Source organism: Ochlerotatus camptorhynchus, unplaced genomic scaffold, assembly GCF_037179485.1.
Source record: "Ochlerotatus camptorhynchus isolate MF236.1 unplaced genomic scaffold, CSIRO-AGI_Acam_v1.1 ptg000357l, whole genome shotgun sequence".
Lineage (NCBI taxonomy): Eukaryota > Metazoa > Arthropoda > Insecta > Diptera > Culicidae > Ochlerotatus > Ochlerotatus camptorhynchus.
Genome location: NW_027040845.1, coordinates 3,613,796 through 3,635,476, shown reverse-complemented (window position 1 = coordinate 3,635,476; position 21,681 = coordinate 3,613,796). Strand labels below are relative to the sequence as shown.

Sequence of the window (21,681 nt, the reverse complement as noted above, 5' to 3'; positions counted from 1 at the left end):
GCAAAGTTTTTGCTTATAAAATTTCCCATATTTCTGCTGCATTTGCTTGATAATAGCGCTATGTTTGATACCCACTTTTGATGATTGAATGCAGTGATGTACAACAAAAAACATCATTTTAGATAATTTGAAAAATTGTAACTAACAAATTGGACACAGAACATGCCGTAACATTTTTTTCGCTTATAGTTTTGACCCTTGGGAATCTGCGAAAAATATAAAAGGGTGAGATTTCTCTGAAATTTAAAGAACTAAAAATATTTATTGGATAATAGCTATGAAAAATGGACTTTTTTCAAAAATCTCGTCGGGGCGACCTCTAAACAACATTTCCCAGAGTTGCCGCCATACAAAAGTTTGTTTGTAATACTCTTAGGTATCATTTTGGGACACCCTACTGTATATTCAGGAACAGACCGATTCAGCCATCCATTTTCCGGAGTAGGATTGCCCGAGCACAACACTAATAACTTGACTCTTGAAATCGCAGAGCAAAGCCACGACTGCAGAGAAGAGAAGAAAAAAGTTCAAATTTTCCATCGTCCTGTGCGAGTGAAAGTGACAAAGGACCGCGACAACTAGAGGAAGGATTTGATTTTCCGTTTGTGTTTCTGTTGCGGCGCTGATGGCGTACGCTGCGTTTGAGTTTCTGCAAGTTCCGTAGGTGAATTACGAAATGAAATGCAAAGCGTAGAGAAAAATAAAACCAACCGGTCCGCACTCGTGTTTATTTCAGTTACCATGGGGACGTAATTTGTGATTAGCCCCGGTCCCTTTCAAATTGTATCATTATTTATGTACGACCTTAAATTTGAAATGACTTTTCACATTCATCTAGTGATGGTCGATTTTCATTCGAATAATCGATTAATCGATTAACAAACCGAAAATTAAGATATTTGTAATCGGTTATATCATGCTGATATAAGCATTAACCTCACCAGAGGATCATCACCCATCGTTTCAAACATATGCTGCACTCTCATTAGTGGAAAAATGACAGCACAGCGAACAAAAAATAATCGATTAGATATTAATCGAATAATTTAAAAATTGGGACATCTCTGATTTTGGTGTGATTGTGTTGATAAAAAAGAGCGCAAAATTTCATCTCTACCGAGGGGGAAGCAAAACCACAAAATTACCTTGCATACGGGGGATATTCATTGGATGAAAGGGACCGTGAAAGAGGACACTAAAATAGAAAGTTTTTCTTCCGACTGTTTCATCTTAGTATTCATCTTTGTTCAAGGTGTCAGAAATACCGGGTTGCCTAGATAAGTATTTTACAAAAAATCGCAGCTTGCTCTATGACCGCCACAATCGGCACACTTGCAGCACACTGACAAAAAAGATGACCCAAGATTGGTGTGCGGAGTGACCTACCCCTTGCCTGTCAGGGACGGGCCTTAAAAAGTATTTTTTATGCAGAATATGCAAAAAAGGATGGACTTCGAGTGTATTTTTTGTGTAGAATATATAAAAAAGGAAGTTCTTCGGATGTTGATCTAAATGTATACATAGAAGTACCAGATATGTTTTGCCCTGCACTGTCCTCTATGAACAGTTAACGGAAACATATTAAACTTAGTTTTCGATAGATGCCACCACAAACATCAGCAGTGACATCTGATGGTAAATTAATGCAGAAGATTGACAAAATGGTTAATTCGAAAAATACTGTGTCACTTCAAAAGACTTCGAAATCACTTCGGTAAGCACTGAAAAAATAGGATTGCTTCAGAAAGTACTGCATCACTGTAGAAAAGCTTCAAAAGTACTGCATCACTTCAGGAAATCTGAGACTCACAGTAATTCAGCGGATACACTTGCATGACAATCTATGCACGTGAGCATTATTTGAATAATAAATTATGAGCAAATCCAAAAACTATACAAGTGCGACCATGGATGTGCTCATAATGGATTATACAAATAATACTCATGCTCATAGTTGGTCATACAGGTGTATCCGTAGCATGAGTACTGAAGCGATTTAGAAAAGTTTGGTATTACATCGGCAAGTTCGGAATCTCTTTGGAAATCAAGTGTTATGTCCATATGCCTGTTCTAGTGTTAGTATGATCTTCCAGCACTATTTTCAAGAGCATTTTTGTTTTGAATTATTGACCGTAGGAATACTTGTTCCATGTAAGCAGTCGTCAACTGCACAATTCCGACGTCCAAGGCACTCGACAATCAATTTTCTAGCAAGCAAACCATTCGACTCCCAGGCTATAGCCAGAATAGATTAGCTGAACGTCCTGATCGAAATCGCCGACGCGTAAGTCTAGGCACTCGGCAGTCCGTCAGGCATCGCGGCTAGACGATAAGCGCTTCGTTGCCCCGTGCGGGAGGAAGCCTATTTTGGGTGACAAGTTCATTGTTTGCTAGTATTTTCCACCGAACGGACGTAATACTGGTTTTCGAAGGAGGATTAACGGACTGTCGAGCTCCTGGAAGGAGGAGATTTAAAATTAGGAAGTGTTCATTTTACCTTTGTACGGTGAGAGTGATAAGAAAACGAAATTGAAAATGTTTGACAATTTTTGTGTGTGTGTTAAGCAAGATGTTGTTTGAATATTGTGTACGCAGTACCAATAGAATTCCGTTGAAGTGCGTCAAACAGGGGCAATAAAAGTTTCAAGAGCTTTCGTGTGCAGTGGATAAGTGAAAACGTTGCGATTAGTGTTCTGAAAAACAAATACAAAAGGCATAAAGGCTACAGTCGTACTAAATAAAACAACTATAAATACAGAAGTCTGTCAGAAGAGTGTGTAAAGATAAGCGATTATACATTGATATCGATTAATTGATAAGAAGGAAGTGAGCGCGAGCATTGTTTTTGCCATTCGAACCAATGGAGAAATGCGATTAGTCTAAATCAACCGTTATTCCGAGCGGCGACATGCGATAGCAGAGAATCCGCGCGATAAAACGCAATGCACAAGACTTCACATGGCTTCCTGCGAGAACTGGTGGGTGTATGTGTTCAATATCAAGTGAGCGAGAAAAATACTGTCGATCAAAAACCGTAATCTGCACCGGAACTGTCGGTAAAGTTATAAAAGCCTATCACCAAGATTAGCAATGCCTGGTCATGCCGTGCAGCTACCGAAATCGAAAATAACGTCACGCTGTTGTGGTTCAGTACAGCTAGCTGTAGTGTTAGTTCTAGTCTTCTGTCTCACACAGCAGAACGATACAGTTGACGGTCTGCCCTGGTCGAATGGAGAAAAGAAAGAAGCTTTTAGGAACCGTTATCATTCAGCGACACTTAGTAATGGCGTTGATTATGAAGATATCATTCGCGCAAGGTTGCGATTGGGTACTGTCGTGGGACTTTCGCCTGTGACTTACATCCATGATATCGATGACAACGCATCGGGAAAGTTTATGTCAAATCACCTTTATCGGCATGTAGGAGGTCAACTGTCATCGTCACCGCGTGGCTTGGGGCCTATCATTATCAAGGGAGATAGTAGCACGGTGCAGCCCCTATTATTAGATGAATCCGACGGCCAGGAGTGTATCCTTGGGAAAGCGCACCACTATATGGAGAAGTGGTTGAACCAAAATGGAACAATCAATACGAAAAACAACAGTAAGTACAGGGTCAAGTAAGTTATAATGTGGACAGTTTTTCTTCACCTAAAGCGTGGTACTTTAATACCTATGTAGGTTCAAACTAAGCGATAAAGATTTTTTCTACAGAATATGTTTACAGATAATCTTGACAGACGTAGGCTCCTTAGACTCTCTCAAGCGATTATTCTGGGCGAGTCACACCATCTTATGCCTTGTTCAGACTACAGACTTATAATCTTCGACCAGAAAATTACATCAAGATAGGTTTATAACATGTTATAACTGCTCAGCCTATAATAGTACGTTCAGACTACAGAGTTATAACAACAGTTGCTATCTTGATGGTGGTTTCTGTGTTGCAATTATTTGACAACCGTTATAACATGTTATAACTCTCCAGTCTGGACAGCGTTTAATGCCTTGTTCAAACCCTGTCCAGACTGGAGAGTTATAACATGTTATAACGGTTGTCAAATAATTGCAACACAGAAACCACCATCAAGATAGCGCTATAACATGTTATAAAACGCTGTCCAGACTGGAGAGTTATAACATGTTATAACGGTTGTCAACTAATTGCAACACAGAAACCACCATCAAGATAGCACTATAACATGTTATAACTCTGTAGTCTGAACAAGGCATAACTCTGTAGTCTGAACGTACTATCAGACTACAGAGTTATAACATGTTATAGCGCAATCTTGATGGTGGTTTCTGTGTTGCAATTATTTGACAACCGTTATAACATGTTATAACTCTGTAGTCTGAACGTGGTATAACCATGAAAAAAGTTAAAATTCACCGAATTTTCTATTGGGGTCATATAACGCGAAGGGTCGAAAATCATTTGCTACAAGCAGCATTTCAAGAGCCACATGTGTTACATGTTGTTCTTGACCTTGGTTCGTAACATTGAACAAATAATTGCCGTCATTCAGTAAGACAAAAGCCGACTTCGAAGGAATACTTACTACATAAAAGAAGCATCACTCACTCACTCATTCAGCGATCAGCAAATCGCTGATTGCGACTCATAGAAAGCAAAATTTACAGGTTTGATGTTTCAAACGCATACTTTGTAACATTTTCTTGTAAGTTACAAGTAAAGCATGCCATCATACTATCTTTTGGTTTTTTTTATTCCGAAAAACATTATTTTAGCTGAAATGAGTATGTTGGGGCCTTTTCCATCCAACCCACAACATCGAAAGGGGGGTAAAAGCCTCTGGCTGACATATATTGCCCGGTGAAAATGGGGTCCAATATCCTGTCCTTCATGGTGTCTCACGGGAATGTTTCGGCCATCGTTGGTTACAAAAAACACGGGTTTTACATTACACTGACACTTTACAATAAAACTACTTTATTTAACGCACAACGTATTTACATTTATACATAAAACCTTTGATATTAGCGCCCAAGTAGGGCCCTTGGATCCGTTTACCATACCATGCAGATTGCAACTATATATCTAATTTTGTAGATGTAGGATCTACCCGATCACCCGTAATCATGAATCCATGACGCCACCGATCTCTCCAAACCGATCGATGATGTGTATCTTCTCTTGGTGTCCGTCGCAGAGAGTAGAGAGTTTGTCTACCCAGGGTTGTATCCTTGGGTGGGTGGTATTCACGCTGCTCCCGAACAGAGTATTTGCAACCTTGGTTCGATGTTGAAATGCTTACCGAACTGCTCCAATCGCTGGCACCATGGAAAACACCGGTCTCTTTACACTTCGCCGGGACTTCTTCTCCGCCAAGCCTAAATATTCTATTTCAAGCCACCAGGGTCGTGTCTAAGAGCTAAACCTATCCTTCAACCAACTCACCGATGTCAACTTTCAGGAGCTGACCAAGCAACATTTTACATTTCCATTTAACCTCCTTCGGCTGTGATGTCAGCTCCATCACGAATCTCCCAGCCACAAATCGATCCACCAACATCTTCAACGTTCCTTTCACTTCTTCCTTCAAGGTTTCGCTCACCCCACTAATCAACTCACTAATCACATTCTGAATCGGCATTATGACCAGTAGCAGTCCCTTCATGGTCATCTTTTCAATCAGCTTCCGGAACGATACCACCCCCTTCCCAACTTCGATCAAACTGTTCTGAAACACCAAAGCCTTCCGCACCAGATCGATCGTTATGAGTGGAGGTTCTCCGATCTCTAAGCCTTCCGGTAGCGACCCCAGCACCCCAGAATTCCAGTAAGACCCTCAGATTACTGTTGTACTTGGAAAAGGTCATCGCCTTGATGACCTCGCTCATCCTAATGTTTTGACAATATGTCCGCTGTGAGGAAATTCACGGTTGAAGTTATGAAATCAAAAATCGGATTGTGTCAACAACAATGATTATCATTTTGACACATGCACAGAGCAGGCGCAGATATAGTACAGTGTTACGTGTTACCAGTAACTTTAATATCATGAAAATTTCTAACCATGGGTGCCAATGAAAGTGCCCAGGTGTGTCCGTCTGTATTTTTGGAACACTGTGCGGAGTGACCAACCCCTTGGCTCTTCCGGATGATGTATAAAAACCGGTATGTTTTTCGAAATTAAACAACCTAATTAAATTTTAAAATGGCGATAAAACACGATTATGGTAAATGTAATTAGTCTAGCATTTTTCGCATTTTTACTTGAAATTCCACCAAAAATACATGTATGTACCGATTGGGCTGAAACCCTGGATTTTCCAATATAATTTAATGAATATTATGGGGAAAATATCAAAAGACCTGAACTCTCGCCTGAACTACTTGGGTTTTTTTTCAATGGATTAATGAAAATTCTGAGGTTTTGACAGAACTATGCTGTGGCTACCACAGTATTTTACATTTGATCGTCCATATACAGTAGCGCCAAAAGCATGCTGTGGTGTGTTCAAAACTTGACCATCTAAATTAATCCTCGCCAAAGTTCTTCCAAAAAAATCGTTCTAGCTACGATTGAAAAGAAAATTAATCAACGATTTTTGGAGTTCTTTTTAAATAGGTCGTATGTAGGTAATAAACGTAAACAAATTGTCATTTTAATGCTACCACCAGACACTACGCTGCTTACTCTACCTAAGGGTACAATATGGGCCCGCTATCTCATTTCTGTTTCATTTTCTCATCAAAAAACTTTTTGTCATATGTGCCTCCTAACTTCTATGGGGGTGTCAACAGAAGCGTAAAAACTGTACATACGACCAGTTGGTTTTTCCTAATTAAAGTGCAAATTTAGCAAATCTTCAATGTAAAACGATTGTGAATGATAACTGCGCTTTCCGCGAGATATTACTCATTATAATACATTTTTGAAGCGATAAAATGCACACGATCGAATGTAACATCACGGCATGGAAAAGGTCGTAAAATATTGATTGATTAAAAATACATTTGTTTTTTAACTGGAACGCTATAACTACCTTACTCAGTAGATAGAAACACTCCTGAGCTGTTAACAGTTAATGAGAATTTTGAAATTCTGATTTGTTTTCCGTTGATCTTGTTTTCCGTGCTCTTCTGTATGTCAAAACTCTAAGCATTTTGAATCAAACTAATTCCATACACATGAATCCTAATTCAAGGTTTACAACTTCTTCTCGAGGGGGCGATTTGATCTACGTAGCAGGAAAACGACTAATCGACACAATCGATCGAGAGTTTAAATGATCTTTATTTTAGTTTAACTTGGACGATTACCATATAAATTTTTACTAAGTGATTTAATTGCTTTCTTCATCTTTAGGTATGGGCAAAATTTTAAAATTTGTTTTACAGGATTAGTCCTAGACTTAGTACACGGTCGACCACCTTGGTGGGATTGGTTTGTTTTGTTTTTAGAATTTGAAGAGAAACTACTTAATACTACTATTTACAGCTTAAAACTAACCTACTCTACTATATACACTTAACCTACTATGTACAAATTGCTTATTAAAGCATGTTCAGAAAGATTGCATTTTTGAATAAATTTAGTTGTCATATCATCAATTTTGGAATCTACTTTGGGAATTTCTGCCTCTTGATGGAGGTCTGCTATTCTTGTGTCGAATGGACGATCTAGGATCATCCTCAACACTCTATTCTGTGCAACCTGGATTTTGTTCCTGTGGGTCTGAGCGCACGATTCCCACACCGGGGCGGCATAGAAGATCGCGGGGGCTATGATCTGTTTGTAAACAGCCAGTTTGTTTTGCCTTGAGAGGCGGGATCTGCGGCAAATGAGCGGATACAAACACCTAACCAAGGCGGAGCACTTAACTAGGGTTTTCTCTATGTGCGAGCGGAACAGGAGCTTCTCATCGAACAACATCCCGAGATAAGTAACATCAGTGGACCACTCGACCCTTGTACCATCCATTATTACGGTACAGGAGGGAGACGGTTTAAGTTTTAATGATTGTCTGTGAAGGAACATGATCGCTTGGGTTTTCGAGGCGTTGATTTTGATTTTCCACGTGGTGGCATAATCAGTAAAGGTGTCAAGGCATCGTTGGAGCTTGTTCGTAATTTCACGAGGCATCCTACCCTTGACGGCTATCGCGGTGTCATCTGCAAACAGAAAGAACACGCAACCGTCTCCTAGAGGAGGGATGTCCGACGTGTAGATGCTGTAAAGCAGTGGTCCCAGCAGACTCCCTTGCGGAACACCTGCTGGGATCGAAAATTGTCCCGAAAGGGAACTATTCAACGACACCCTGAACGACCTTTGCTGGAGGTAGTTACGGGTGATTTTCACAAGGTATGGTGGAAAGTTAGAGTTACAAAGCTTGTATATAAGTCCGTCGTGCCAGACATTGTCAAACGCCTTTTCGACGTCTAACAAGGCCATGGCTGTGGACTTGGATACAGCTTTGTTACTTCGGATGTTATTCATCACCCGCACTAGCTGATGATTGGTGGAATGCCCCTTGCGGAACCCGAACTGTTCCGGAAGAAGAATGTCATGTTCCTCCACAAACTTGTTTAGTCGGCTGAGGATCAATTTTTCGAACAGCTTGCTCAGCGCTGAGAGCAGGCTAATCGGTCTGTAGCTTGACGGTAGTGAAGGGTCTTTCCCAGGTTTGCGGATCGGGATGATTTTTGCCACCTTCCAGATGCTTGGAAAGTAGTGCAGCTCCAAGCATCTGTTGAGGATGGCAGCCAGCAGCGAGTGGACCCTCGGGCTGAGATTTTTCAACGCTAGGTTGAATATTCCGTCAAACCCGGGAGCCTTCATGTTTTTACTATATTTCAGCGCTGAGCAAATTTGTTCCTCTGTAATCCGTTCTTCTGGAGGGACGGCACAAGGGGAGGTATCTAACGTCTGGACGCACTGCACAACCTGGTTCTCGAGTGGACTTGGGATTGTAGAGCCAAGCAAATGCGATTGGGCAATGTGCTCCCCAATTGCATTGGCCTTCTCTTCGTTGGTGATAAGCCGTTCGTCATTGACTCTAAGTGGTGGAATGGGCTTGGGGTGAGACTTCAGCACCTTGGCAACCTTCCAGAATGGTCTGGAACGGTCGTCCAGGTTCTGAACGAGCCGCCCGAAACTCTCGTTCCGGATTGAGACCATTCTGGAAGCGATCTGCCGATTCAGATCGACCATTTCGTATTTACGCTGCAGATCCCCAGTCCGCTGAAACTGGCGTCTACGAACATTTCTGAGCCGAATCAAGAGTTTGGTGTGGGAATCAATTGCTTGAAACTTACCCCTCACAGGAACTCGTCGAACGCACTCTTCGTCAGCCACGGATATGGCTTGATGGAGACCCTCCAGAGCCCGGTCGATGTCCTCCACTGTGTCGAGTGGTGGGTTGTCGTCGATGTGGCGGTCGACCACGCGTCGAAACTGGACCCAGTTGACTCGATGGTAGTCCTTCCGCTGGCACGGTGCAGGGGCCACGTTGTAGCCCAGCTCGGTCAGCACCGGTTGGTGGTCCGAACTCAGGTCGTTGACGGCAACCGGCTTGGCTAATCTGGTGTTTGCCAAGAACAGGTCCAGCGTCGATGGGTTGCCCGCCGGTGATGTGAAGGTTGGTTCGTCCGGAAACCAGACGGAATAGAGACCATGCTGGGAATGGTCGAATAGCAGGCGGCCGTTTTGGTTCTGCTGGTAGTTCCGCCAGGCCTCGTGCCGGGCGTTCAGGTCCCCTCCGATTACGAAGCGGGCATTGGTGCGGGTTATGATGGCAAGGTCGTTCTTGAACTGCTGTGCTGTACCATTGCTAACGGTACATTGCCGGGGGCAGTAGACAACGATGAACCGGACGTTTCCGGTCGATGTTTCCACCTCAACGCCGACGGCCTCGATGATGGAAGTGCGGTAGTGGGGTAGGGTGCAGTACTTGATGCCTTTCTTGATGATGACCGCGACACCGCCCCCCCTGGAGCTGGTGCGATCAAGCCGGACAATGCTGTGGTCGGGCAGCCAGAAGCTGTCACCGGTCTTGAGGTGGGTCTCGGTGAGGAGGCCCACGTCGATGTCGTGCTTGCGGAGGAAGTCTGCAAGCTCAATGTTTTTCGCCCCTACGGAGCGAGCGTTCCAGTTGGCGATCTTTATGGGTTCACGGTCCATAATTAGCGACGAAGGAGATGATAGCTTGGAGCTGTTGTGTTCTTGTTGCGCAGGTGCGCTTGATGATGATGGCCTGGGCCAACAGTGTGACGATCTCATCCGTTGACAGCGGAGAATCGTCTGTAGCTTCACCGGTTGTACCGGCCAATCCCGGAGCAGGGGGATCCGTCGATGGGCCGGAGGCTTGACTGGGTACTGCAGCGGCAGCCGACTGGGCAGCAGCCAACTGTTGGTTGAGCGGGAGCGGCGCCAACACTGGAATTGGCCGTGGTTGGACCGGTGATAACGGAGGAAAGTTCTGCGCGTTGTTTTCCGGGACCTTCTTGCGACCGGGCTGGTTGTTGGACGAGGCCTTCTTCCGGATCTCGGCGTATTCGGCCCGCTTCGGACAGGCCTTACTCGTGGCCTTGTGGGCAGCACCGCAGTTGGCGCATGTGGGAGCGGCTTCCTCGATGCTGTCGCAGTCGTCGATCTTGTGGTTTTTGCCGCATTTGATGCAGCGGCTGGCCATGCGGCAGTTCCTGGTGCCGTGCCCGAACAATAGGCAGTTCGAGCACTGAGTGACGCCACGGTGGGTTGGCTTATACCGCTCCCACTTCACTACGATGTGGAACAGTGTGCGTGTCGTATGGAGATCCTTCACGGTTGTGGAGTTCTTCTGCAGATGGACCAAGTAGAGCTGGTCACGATACTTGATGGCCTTGCTGCGGGTCATCTTGTGGATTTCGACCGGCTTGAGGCCGTTCGCCTTAATCTCGTCCATTAAGGTGGTGGTGTCCATGTCGTGGAACCCGCGCAGCACCACTTTCAGCGGCTTGGTGGCCTCGACGTCGTGGGAGAAGTACTCCAGCTTCATCCTGTCCAAGAGGGCCTGGACTGCGTTGTAGTGATTTTCGGCCGAGACCATCAGTTTGTAGCCTTCCGTGCACCGTTGAATGGTGCAGCGAAGGCCCTGCTTAATGTAGAAATCCAGCTGCTCCCATAGCCCGGGAGGGAAGCCCTTCACATAGAAGGGTGGCAACTTAACTTTTTTAGGCACCGTCTCAGGGTCCGACTGCGGCTGGGCTCCGTTCTGCAGGGCGGAGAACGGATTGTTGCTCAGCAGCTTTTTTGCTGCCGATGCGGTGGCGCTGATGTCTTCAGGTCTGGGTCGTTTAGTTCCGGGAGGCCCCGGCTGCGGGTCCGCAACGCCTGTCGGGACGGGCAATGGGGTTTTCTTCTGCTTCTTCTGAGCTGGCTCGGTGGTCGCGCCGTCTCCTGGGAGAGTCTGTTTTCCCGGTAAGCCGGCACTCGCGTTACCGCGCGATTTCTTACCCATGGCTGGGTCAGCGAGAGCGTCACTATACAACGCGGAGCTAATTCGACTTGCGAACGAACGAACGAAACTAGAGAGAATTCAAATCGACTGAACTGCTCAACAGTCTGGCAGCGAATGATGATGAATCGATCGAGACCAGCTATGGTACATTATGTACGAATACGGATTTCCGGTTAAACTGACGAGATTTGTCAAGGCGACGATGGATCAAGTGATATGCGTTGTCCGAGTTTCGGGAACACTCACGAGTCCTTTCGAACCTCGAAGAGGGTTACAGAGCAAGGTGATGGGCATTCGTGTCTGGTGTTCAATATCGCCTTGGAAGGTGTGATCGGAAGACACGAGTGGTACGATTTTCAGGAAGTTCGTCCAGCTTCTTGCCGGTGACATTGACAAGGTTCAAAAGAAGACAATGTTAACCTCCCACCAAGAGTTCGTATTAACCGTGTTGAAATCGAGGTGGTAGACGAGTTCGTGTATCTGGGTTCACTGATGACCGCCGATAATGACACCAGCAGAGGAATCCAAAAACGCATTATGGCAGGAAGTCTTCCTTTAGAAATTTCATCAGCGCTGCTATACTTCGAGGGTTGTCTCTTAGGGCGCTCCGGTGCTGTCCGATATCGTGGCAGCATGGTATTGCGGGTAGTTAACAACGAAATGTTCCATCGTGATTATCACCTCGATTCTCTATTCCATTCGAAAATCCGTTGGTAAATGGTAAATCCGTTTCGAATGGAATACAGAATAGGAGTGTATCCTTATTTGAATTTGTAAGAAAATCAGCCATCTTTCGAGGACTACAATAAATCAACGCAAATCGACGAAGCTTTGCATGAGAAGAAATCATTTGCATGAAGTCCTTAACCAACAATGGATTCAAATGTCTTCATACCTGTTATTTCCCTTTCCGCAATGAATGACAACTAAAAAAAACAAATCACTACGCTCACTCTCACATGCTTATCAGTGCTGTTTCATGCCTTATCGAATCAGAAGTCCAAATAATAATTTATGAAACACTTGTTTAACAGAGCAGAGAACATGTCCCAAACCCTGTATTTTGCTACTGATTGTGCCAATTATCGCCTGCGTCTGATTTGTAATACAATACATCGGATAAGCCATATTATTGAATAGCATAAAGTAATTACTTCCACGGGCAATGCAGTCCTTGACTGTCCAATGAACCAAGACCGAATTGACAAATCGATTGTTTTTTTTTTCGTTCCAGATATCACCGGCAAATTTCTGGACCTTTCCCACAACGTCTCCACAATTATTATTAACGAAATAAAGCCTTTTCAAGCTCATCCAGATCGGAAGGTATTATGCTGATTGGTTTAATGAGATTGTTCACAACAAAAGTTGACAACTATTTAATGGTTTGCATTGGATTTTTTTCTGCTTTTTAGAAACTGGTTTATCTCTCCTTGGCGTACAGTGGTTTAAATACGGTTCCAAAAGTGGAACTAACACTGGTTAATGGAACACTCGCCTATTTGTCGTTGATGGGTAATATTCTCTTACGTAAGTACTTAAATACAAAAAATATTAGCTTCATAGGATATGTAGGTACTAACATCAGTGAACTTGAACGATTGCAGCATTCAACTTACCGGTGTTGCATAATTTACTTGTTCTGGATCTCCGGCACTGTGGCCTGAATAGGCTCCTAGATAAAGCATTCGTCAACACGCCAAATCTGCAAAAACTTTTTCTAGCCCACAACGGGCTGACGAAGCTCAGTGCTATCCACTTTGAAGGATTGACCCACCTTCAACATCTTGATTTGTCTTACATCGTGCAAAGTCAGTTGACCGGGCTTGCTGGGAACGAGCAGCAAATCGATCCGTACAACTCTCTTACCGAAGGGCTGGATCTGAGCGAAGACGTATTTGCACCTCTGACGAATCTAACCTTTCTGGACGTTTCGCACAGCAAACTGCTGTCATACAGTGCAAGGGCATTCCGTAACGTGGCCGTCATACAATTGAGTCTTTGCTATACGGGAATTCTCATCATCGTCGGTTCGATGATGAACGGTTCCCTGAAGGTTCTGGATATATCCGGAAATCCGGGAATTACGACACAAATTCATCATGAAAAAACCGAGGCCCGAGGATTCAATGCGAACCTGGAGATTTTAGTATGCGAGAATTCTACGGTGAAACATCTTGATTGGTTGAATGGAATGATCAGTTTGAAAGTGTTACTATTGGGGACGAATAACATCAATCAGTTGAACAATGGGACTTTTGCCAATATGGGCAGCTTAGAGATTCTGGATTTGGGTAACAATCACATAAGTAACTGGCACCAGAGGGTGTTTGAGAGCAATTACAACCTGTTCATCCTTGATCTCTCCGTAAACAATATCAATGTATTGACAACGGAAATGCTGTATGACTTAGCTGGAGTTGAGTTCCTAGCAATTGGACAAAATAGCTTCGTATGCCACTGTCTACTACGGGAATTTATTGAACTAGCGGCCAAAAACTCCCAGAGCATTTCGTGTCTTCTGAACGGAATTGTTAATCAATTGAAAGATTCGGAAACTGAAAACCTAGACGACGAAGTATCGTCGCAGGGTAATGTGCTGGAAAGTACATCCACTACATTGAGTGATGAAGGCATAACACGGATGCGTTTGACAACTGTTCAGAAACAGTCGAAAAATCCCAAAATGGAGGATTTGACATCGACAACTGCGACCCCATTGCCGACTGAAATGCAGAAGTCACAAGATGACTATAATGTCCTGTTCCGTGTTATTCACAGCTACGTATCTACTATCTACCATAGTTCTACAAAATTCCAAGAAACCCTCGAAAAGTACAACCGAAATCGACCATCCGGACGGGTTTACCGCAAAATGGTAGATGCCCGCATGGGATCGCGTTTCTTTAGCATTGATTGCAGAAATAGAACTTCAGCAGAAGAGGATGAACGGGACGTCCCAGCCACGGATTATCCCTCGGTAAGCGATCCTTTGTACAACCTTAACATTCAGATCATCGACTTCGACGAAGACAGCTACAAATGCATCGACCTGGACAATTCAGAATTCTATCTCTTCGAGCAGGAACGGTGTACGTTCGATCGATCGCTGCTGGAAAACTTAAATTTTGGCAGTCCCGTCAACACTACCACGGCAAACGCCATCAAGTTTTCGCTGATGTTTTTCGGATTTGCCCTGGTAGCCTTCATTATCTACATCTCCAAGTGGGAGTATATCAAGTACTTTTGCATTATCGTGCGGAATGCGACCGTCTTGAGTTTGCTGAAGCACAAAAACGAATCGCTGTTGCGAAAGCAGAGTCTGACATCGGTTGCCGGTTGCTACATGTACGACGTGTTCGTGAGCTACTCCGAACAGGATCGGCAGTGGGTGCTGGACGAGCTGCTGCCGAATTTGGAGAAAACGGAAGACATCGCGGTGTGTTTGCACGAGAGGGACTTTCAGGTGGGTAAGAAGCAGGATCACAATAGCACTTCACAAGTACACCACGGACAATTATTGCATAAAACCTCCGCATATCATTTTGATGTAGGTACAGTAAACGTTCGATAGTTGAAAGAGAGTTTTTGATTTTTTTTTTTTAATCCTGCTAACTCGTCTAATTTTATATTCTTTATGCTATGTTAAATTAGACGAGGTATATGCCGTGCAAACTAAAAATGGCTCAAACGTCATTTAGCTCATGGAATGGAGAAAAGCGAAATGGAACGATGCGAAACGGAATGCAGAATCATAACGAAACAACAAATAAGGCTTCCCAAAACTCGCTTTTCTGATGGTCTTAGGGTTACTAGAAGTTCAAATTAAAAAGGAACCCCGTTAATATGCACGAAGTATCGTTCAGATTAACGGAGGTCCACGGTACGTTGTATCTGCGTGTCGTGCATACAACGTATATTCGTTATGCGAGTCAAGTACATACGGTAGATGTACCAGTTATGGTTATACGTTCCTATATTATATATAATAATTATGGTATTCCAATTATGGCCTATGGGAATTCCGGCCGTTTGGCATACTCGTAAGGAAATCAATTTTAAAACAGCATTAGCACAGACAAACAGACGTAATGCTTCATTCTGAACCACCGTTCACGCATTTAACGATTGATTTGAATATTATCATTTCCGCGAACTGCTCACCGCAGCGCTGGGATCGGATCACTTTGACGTTTCTATATAACCTGTTTACCTTACACGCAACATTGTTTGTGACATAGCGAGTAAGCTTGTTTTCCGTGACAAGCTCGAAGGATGTCGTTACTGAGGCCATTTTTTTAGGTACAATGTTATCTAGATAAATATATTCAAAGAATTACGTCTGCTTGTCTGTGGTATTAGATTTGAGGTACGACGGTACAGCCATTCTATTGGTTTAAAATCTCTTTGATATTTAATAGTGAAGGAAATATTCTCTTCTACGATGTACTCCATTTTTATTATGATCAGTTCTTCAAGAACATGAAAGAACAGCTCATGTTTAATACCCTATCGAAATAATTTTACCTTTTTTATCATTAGATATTCTTTCATTTTGTGTTGAAGAACAGCGGCAGTTCTTCAGCTCATGATAAGAAGAAGGGAAATAATTTTGATGAGATATTTCCTGCTTTTGAACATGAGCTGTTCTACTCTGTGCGGCATAACAGTCCTATTAGCATTTTTGGCGTCCTATTTTGTTCTGAAAATATCGCGAAAAATACCAAAACTATGTTGTCCCACCCATAAGAGTCCATGGAGATAAAACATCTTCAACAGTGTTTTTCTCAGCTTTCTGTTTCAACGAATTAGACAACTATGCTGAAAAGGGCAGGTTCTTTAACTGTATTCCATTGAAGTACAGCTTATGAAAGGGTGTTACTCTATGATTCACCATTTCTAGCTCAAAAGGTTTTTGGTTGTTTAGAAATGCAAAAATGCGTTTTTGAAAACTGCTAAAAATGTTCCATGTCGCCTAAATTTATTGAATTCAGAAAAAAAAAACTGTTGCTTTGATATGTGACTTCATTTTTTGGTAGTAAAGATGCATACTACAGATAAACAGATGAAATCTTTGAACAAGGCATCATTACGGAGCTCAGTTACGACACCTCACGAGCTATCCACGAAAAATAAACTTGCTTGCTAAGCCACAAACAATGTTGCATACAAGGAATTGAATAAAATTAATAGATTGCATAGAAACGTCAAAGTGATCCAATAACAGCGGGTGCGGTTTACGATTCCCAAAAGTAATAATATTTAAAATGAACGTTAAATTCTTGAAGAACCTAGAATGAATTGTTACGTCTATTTTTACAGTCAACTTCCACTCGTTGGGCTAAATCCATAGCCCACTTAGTGGAAGGCTTCCGTTAGTTGGGCTGAGCTGTCAAGCTGAAAATTTGTTACGGAATACACCGATTGTTTATTATCATCAAAATCGTTTACCAACTATCCAAATTGTTCATCCATGAGCATCTCAAAAAGGAATCAGCACTGTCAGAAATGACGTTTGACTTCGATGACAAAGATGAATACTAAGATGAAACTGTCGGAAGAAAAACTTTCAATGTTAGTGTCCTCTTTCACGGTCCCTTTCATCCAATGAATACCCCCCGTATTCAAGGTAATTTTGTGGTTTTGCTGCCCCCTCGGTAGAGATGAAATTTTGCGCGCATTTTTATCAAAACAATGACACCAAAATCAGAGATGACCTATTTTTTAAATACTCGATTAACAACTAATCGATTATTTTTGTTCGCTGTGCTGCCATTTTTCCACCAATGAGAGTGCAGCACATGCTTGAAACGATCGGTGATGATCGTCTGGAGATGTTAATGCTTATATCGGCATGATATAACCGATTACAAATATTTTACTTTTCGGTCCGTTAATCGATTAATCGATTATTCGAATGAAAATCGGCCATCACTAGATGAATGTGAAACGTCATTTCAAATATAAGGATCGTTCATAAATAATGATACAATTTGAAAGGGACCGGGGCTAATCACAAATTACATCCCCATGGTAACTAAAATAAACACGAGTGTTCACCGGTTGGCCCAACTAAAACGTAGCCCAGTTAAATATAGCCCGGCGAGCGAAATTTGACTGTATATGTATCATATTTTATAATTTGACTTTGTAAAGCTTAAACATTCATTTTCCCACGATTATGCCAAATAACCGTTATGTCAAACGGGGTAGAGCCATTAGAACAAACTATAGGTCTGTTCCCGTACTTGCTTTTCTGTAAGGTTCTGTAGGCAAAACGCAAAAGCATGTTCCCGTACTTGCTGTATCATATTATTTTCTAACAGCAACTTGCAGAAAACTGCAGCAACCTACAGCAGAATCAAAAAGCAAGTACGGGAACAAACCTTATTTGGCCATAACTGGTACATAACACTACGTGCTATAACACTCTATCAAAAAAAGCAGCTGTTATTTTTTTGACAGTAGTCAACATAGGTCAACATCAGAGTCGATGTTATAATAAGAGTCCCGCCAAGAGTGAAGCCAGAAGTACCAATCGAACTGTCAAGCGGGGTACCAAACAAGCAAAGAAATAAGCATTATTGTTCCCACAGCCAGTGAACTACAAGTATTGCATTCATTACTCACAATATTTTAGTAAGTTTAGATTAAAAACATTTCTTCGCCTCATTTAATACATTGCACAGTGGTCCAGAATGCAGATTTAGGTGGAATGATATGTTTTGAGCCTGAAATTGAAACTTTAGACTAAAAGTCTCTTCTACAAAGTTGTTCCTTATAGTTAGGCCCTCATTTTTATGATAATAAATTCTAAGGTGGTTCCTATTATCATTAAAATCATAAATCTAACTTTTTTGTTTGAATAAATTAAGGTATACATTCTTCGGCAAAGTTATAGCTGAGCTAGTTTCAAGCAACTTTATTGAAAATAAATTTTTTGTATCTCTTAAATTGGCCGATTTAGAGCTATTTTCTTGAATTGAGTAAGGGTGGCTCTTGAAAAAACAGTTTTTTTGCTCTAGTTTTCTTATTTCAAATTTCTCAGCAAAGGTGTCTTCAGATAACTTTTAGATCTTAACGTTCTCATTTTAGAGTATTTTTTCGGAGTTGACTTAGGGTGTTCCTGGAAAAAATAGTTTTTTAGCAATAACTTTTTTATTTGAAATTTCTCATGAAAGTTATCTTCTAGAGAATTTTAAAACTCTTTTAGGCGAATGTTACCTGTTACCTGAAGTTGTTGCCTTTATCTCTTCTAATAAAAAAGATATACCCAAATATAGTAAAAAATATGACTAAATTCAAATTGATTTTATACGAGTTTAAAAAATAAAATACCTCCAATTTTGTCATATTATTGAGAATAACGTACGCCCTTTCAAATGCCGTAAAAAAACTTTTTTTTTGTTTGCCCCAACCAGAGATATTAACATTTGAAAAGTGCATATTTTTAGTATAAAAACGTCAATAAGTCTTGATCGGCGAAAGATATTGACAAGCTTTGTGCAGCAAAAACTTGGTCCTTCTTAAGATCTAAAAGTTATCTGAGGACACCTTTGCTGAGAAATTTGAAATAAGAAAACTAGAGCAAAAAAACTGTTTTTTCAAGAGCCACCCTAACTCAATTCAAGAAAATAGCTCTAAATCGGCCAATTTAAGAGATACAAAAAAGTTTGCTTCAACAAAGTTGCTTGCAAATTGCTCAGCTATAGCTTTGCCGAAAAATGTATACCTTAATTTATTCAAACAAAAAAGTTAGATTTTTGATTTTAATGATAATAGGAACCACCCTAAAATTCATTGTCATAAAAATGAGGGCCTAACTATAAGGAATAACTTTGTAGAAGAGACTTTTAGTCTAAAGTTTCAGTTTCAGGCTCAAAACATATCATTCCACCTAAATCTGCATTCTGGACCACTGTGCATTGTGGTATTTATAAGTTATACCAAGCACTTGTTTGAACCTTTTGCAGGTTCAATAAATATCCAATATCCAATAAAATCAATAATTATTTTTGGCTCCGAGAAGCTTTGTTATCGACATGAAATTTTTCACTTCTGAATGAAAGTCATCCGATGCTAACGCAAAAAATCTGGTTGCCGTTTACTCTGACGAAAAATAAATCACAAACAGTGCTGCTTGTTCGCAACATTTTCTCTTGGCGGGACTCTTATTATAACATCGACTCTGGTCAACATGTGCTAGAACGATTTTTGAAAAAAAAAAATCAAAAACACGCATTGAGTTAGAGAGCACTAAGTAAGCCCAATGAGATCGACCCAAATTTGAGTTCAGTTTGCTCATAAATCGCAAAAAGTGCAGGCGCTCAGCGCTGCGTTTGTCCAGATTTTTTCCAGGAAAAAAAATCCAGAATATGAGAAAAGTCAAGACTGGATTCACTCAGTCTATTGGTACTACTCTTAGATGGAGTAAAATTTTCGTCTTCATTTTCCGGCAGATTTTTTTAAGGTTTCCACAGAAAAACATGATACAAATTTACTCATCGCTGAGCTCCTGCACTTTTTACTATTTACGAGTAAACTGAACTCAAATTTGAGTCAAACTCATTGGCTGTGTTGTTGTGATATTAAGAATGTGTTCCATTTCTCAATTATTTTTTCGAAGAAACGTATTAACTTTTATAATAATGCATTTGATCGTCGGTTTGGCGTAACTGGTAGTTCTCCCTCGTATGCCAACATTACTATCAGATAGGGGAAATTTTCATTCGATAATAAATTATAATGTTCAAAAAACCCTCTGTTGTTGATCATCCTATTTTTGAGAAAGGCTATACCGTTCCGATTCAAATTTCGGACGATTCAAATTTCGGACACTTTCATTTTTAATTAAAATATTACATCCAGTTAGAAACAAAGTAATAATGTTAGATGATCGTGGAGGGCACTAGTCAAAAAAATTTAAAATGGATCATGTGGAAACATGTGTATCATATTCGACCGAGATAATCAACTTTTAAAAGTGTCCGAAATTCGAGTTTAAGTGTCCGAAATTTGAATCGGCAATTATTAAATTTTCTATCTGTCAAATTTAAGCGAAAATTCACCAAATGGAACACAGTCTAAGTGTAAAATGAATGAGAACGGCAGATAAAAAGATGAGAGTAAACAGTCACAGCGTGAATAATTTCAACTTTACTCATGGATGTAACATATCTTTATGTAATAATGAATGAATGTGTGTTTTGTACAATGATCGTGACTTGGCCACTAGGGAACCTAAGCATTCTAACTTATTAACAACCAATGCTGTATCTTTGATTGCTCATTGATCCACACATAGTGCGATAACAGCTAATCGCTATGTCATTGCAGGTCGGTGTGAGCATACTGGAGAACATAATCCACTGCATGGATCAATCCAAAACTCTGCTGTTGGTTATGTCCGAGAGCTTTCTGCTAAGTCACTGGTGCCAGTTTGAAATGCATCTCGCCCAACACAGGTAGCTGCAAAATAGCTCATTTTTAGTCCCCACTAGTAAACCCCATTGAATATCCCGCAGGCTACTGGAAACGCGCCGAGAGCAGTTGATACTGGTCCTGCTGGAAGACATCCCGAAAATAAAACGATCCAAAACGCTCCAGTATCTTATGAAAACCAAAACGTACATCATCTGGCCACAACCGGAGTTGGCCTTCGAGGCGGAGGAGCAGGCAAACAATGAAAATACCAAAAGTGACTCCTCCAAGAAGAAGAAGAAGAAGAACCGTAATCAGAATCGTAGCAGAGAGAAAGACGCTCGAACACTGGCCGATGAGCGAAGGCTGTTCTGGAAGAGATTACGTAATGCCATCAACGATAGCGCAGTCTGGGAATCGGACAACAACGGAAAAGATGGCGTGGAAAAGCAAAACAATACCCTCACCGAGAGCGCAGCGTGATTAGTTGCCGTTGTTTGGCACGCTAAACCAAAATAAACCAATGATTTTTTTTCTTTAATAAACTGTGATACTTATGTTCAACTTCGTGCAAATTATTTGCAACTCTTGGGTGCTTAACATATGTGCGATGTTCAAGTAGTTATTGATCAATTCTATTGAATTTTAAAATACATATACGTTTAGGACTTTTAATAGGGTTTTAGGGCTACTTCGTTTCGTCATACCAGCAAACAGTTTTTGCACCCGTTTGGGAATGTAAGATTCTCTCACAATTTTACATAAAAAATTAACCAAATCAAGCTGAACATT

General features: G+C 41.6%; 1 protein-coding gene across 1 annotated transcript; it reads left to right on the top strand.

Moving 5' to 3' along the window:
• The first annotated feature begins 2,458 nt into the window (after nt 1-2,458).
• Toll-9 lies at nt 2,459-21,485 on the top strand. The gene is made up of 6 exons (XM_065231476.1): nt 2,459-3,604; nt 12,704-12,795; nt 12,885-12,999; nt 13,077-14,935; nt 20,806-20,933; nt 20,994-21,485. Exons 1-6 carry the CDS (start codon nt 3,091-3,093, stop codon nt 21,370-21,372), a joined length of 3,087 nt encoding a protein of 1,028 aa, XP_065087548.1. The 5' UTR covers nt 2,459-3,090; the 3' UTR covers nt 21,373-21,485.
• The last annotated feature ends 196 nt before the right edge of the window (nt 21,486-21,681 follow it).

What these genes read in the sequence shown, in the direction of transcription:
- Toll-9 (XM_065231476.1), top strand. Translation starts at nt 3,091, where the DNA reads ATGCCTGGTCATGCCGTGCAGCTACCGAAATCGAAAATAACGTCACGC. An exon ending in AATCAATACGAAAAACAACA is followed by an intron (nt 3,605 to 12,703) that starts GTAAGTACAGGG and finishes TTTTCGTTCCAG; the next exon opens with ATATCACCGGCAAATTTCTG. An exon ending in GATGGGTAATATTCTCTTAC is followed by an intron (nt 13,000 to 13,076) that starts GTAAGTACTTAA and finishes GAACGATTGCAG; the next exon opens with CATTCAACTTACCGGTGTTG.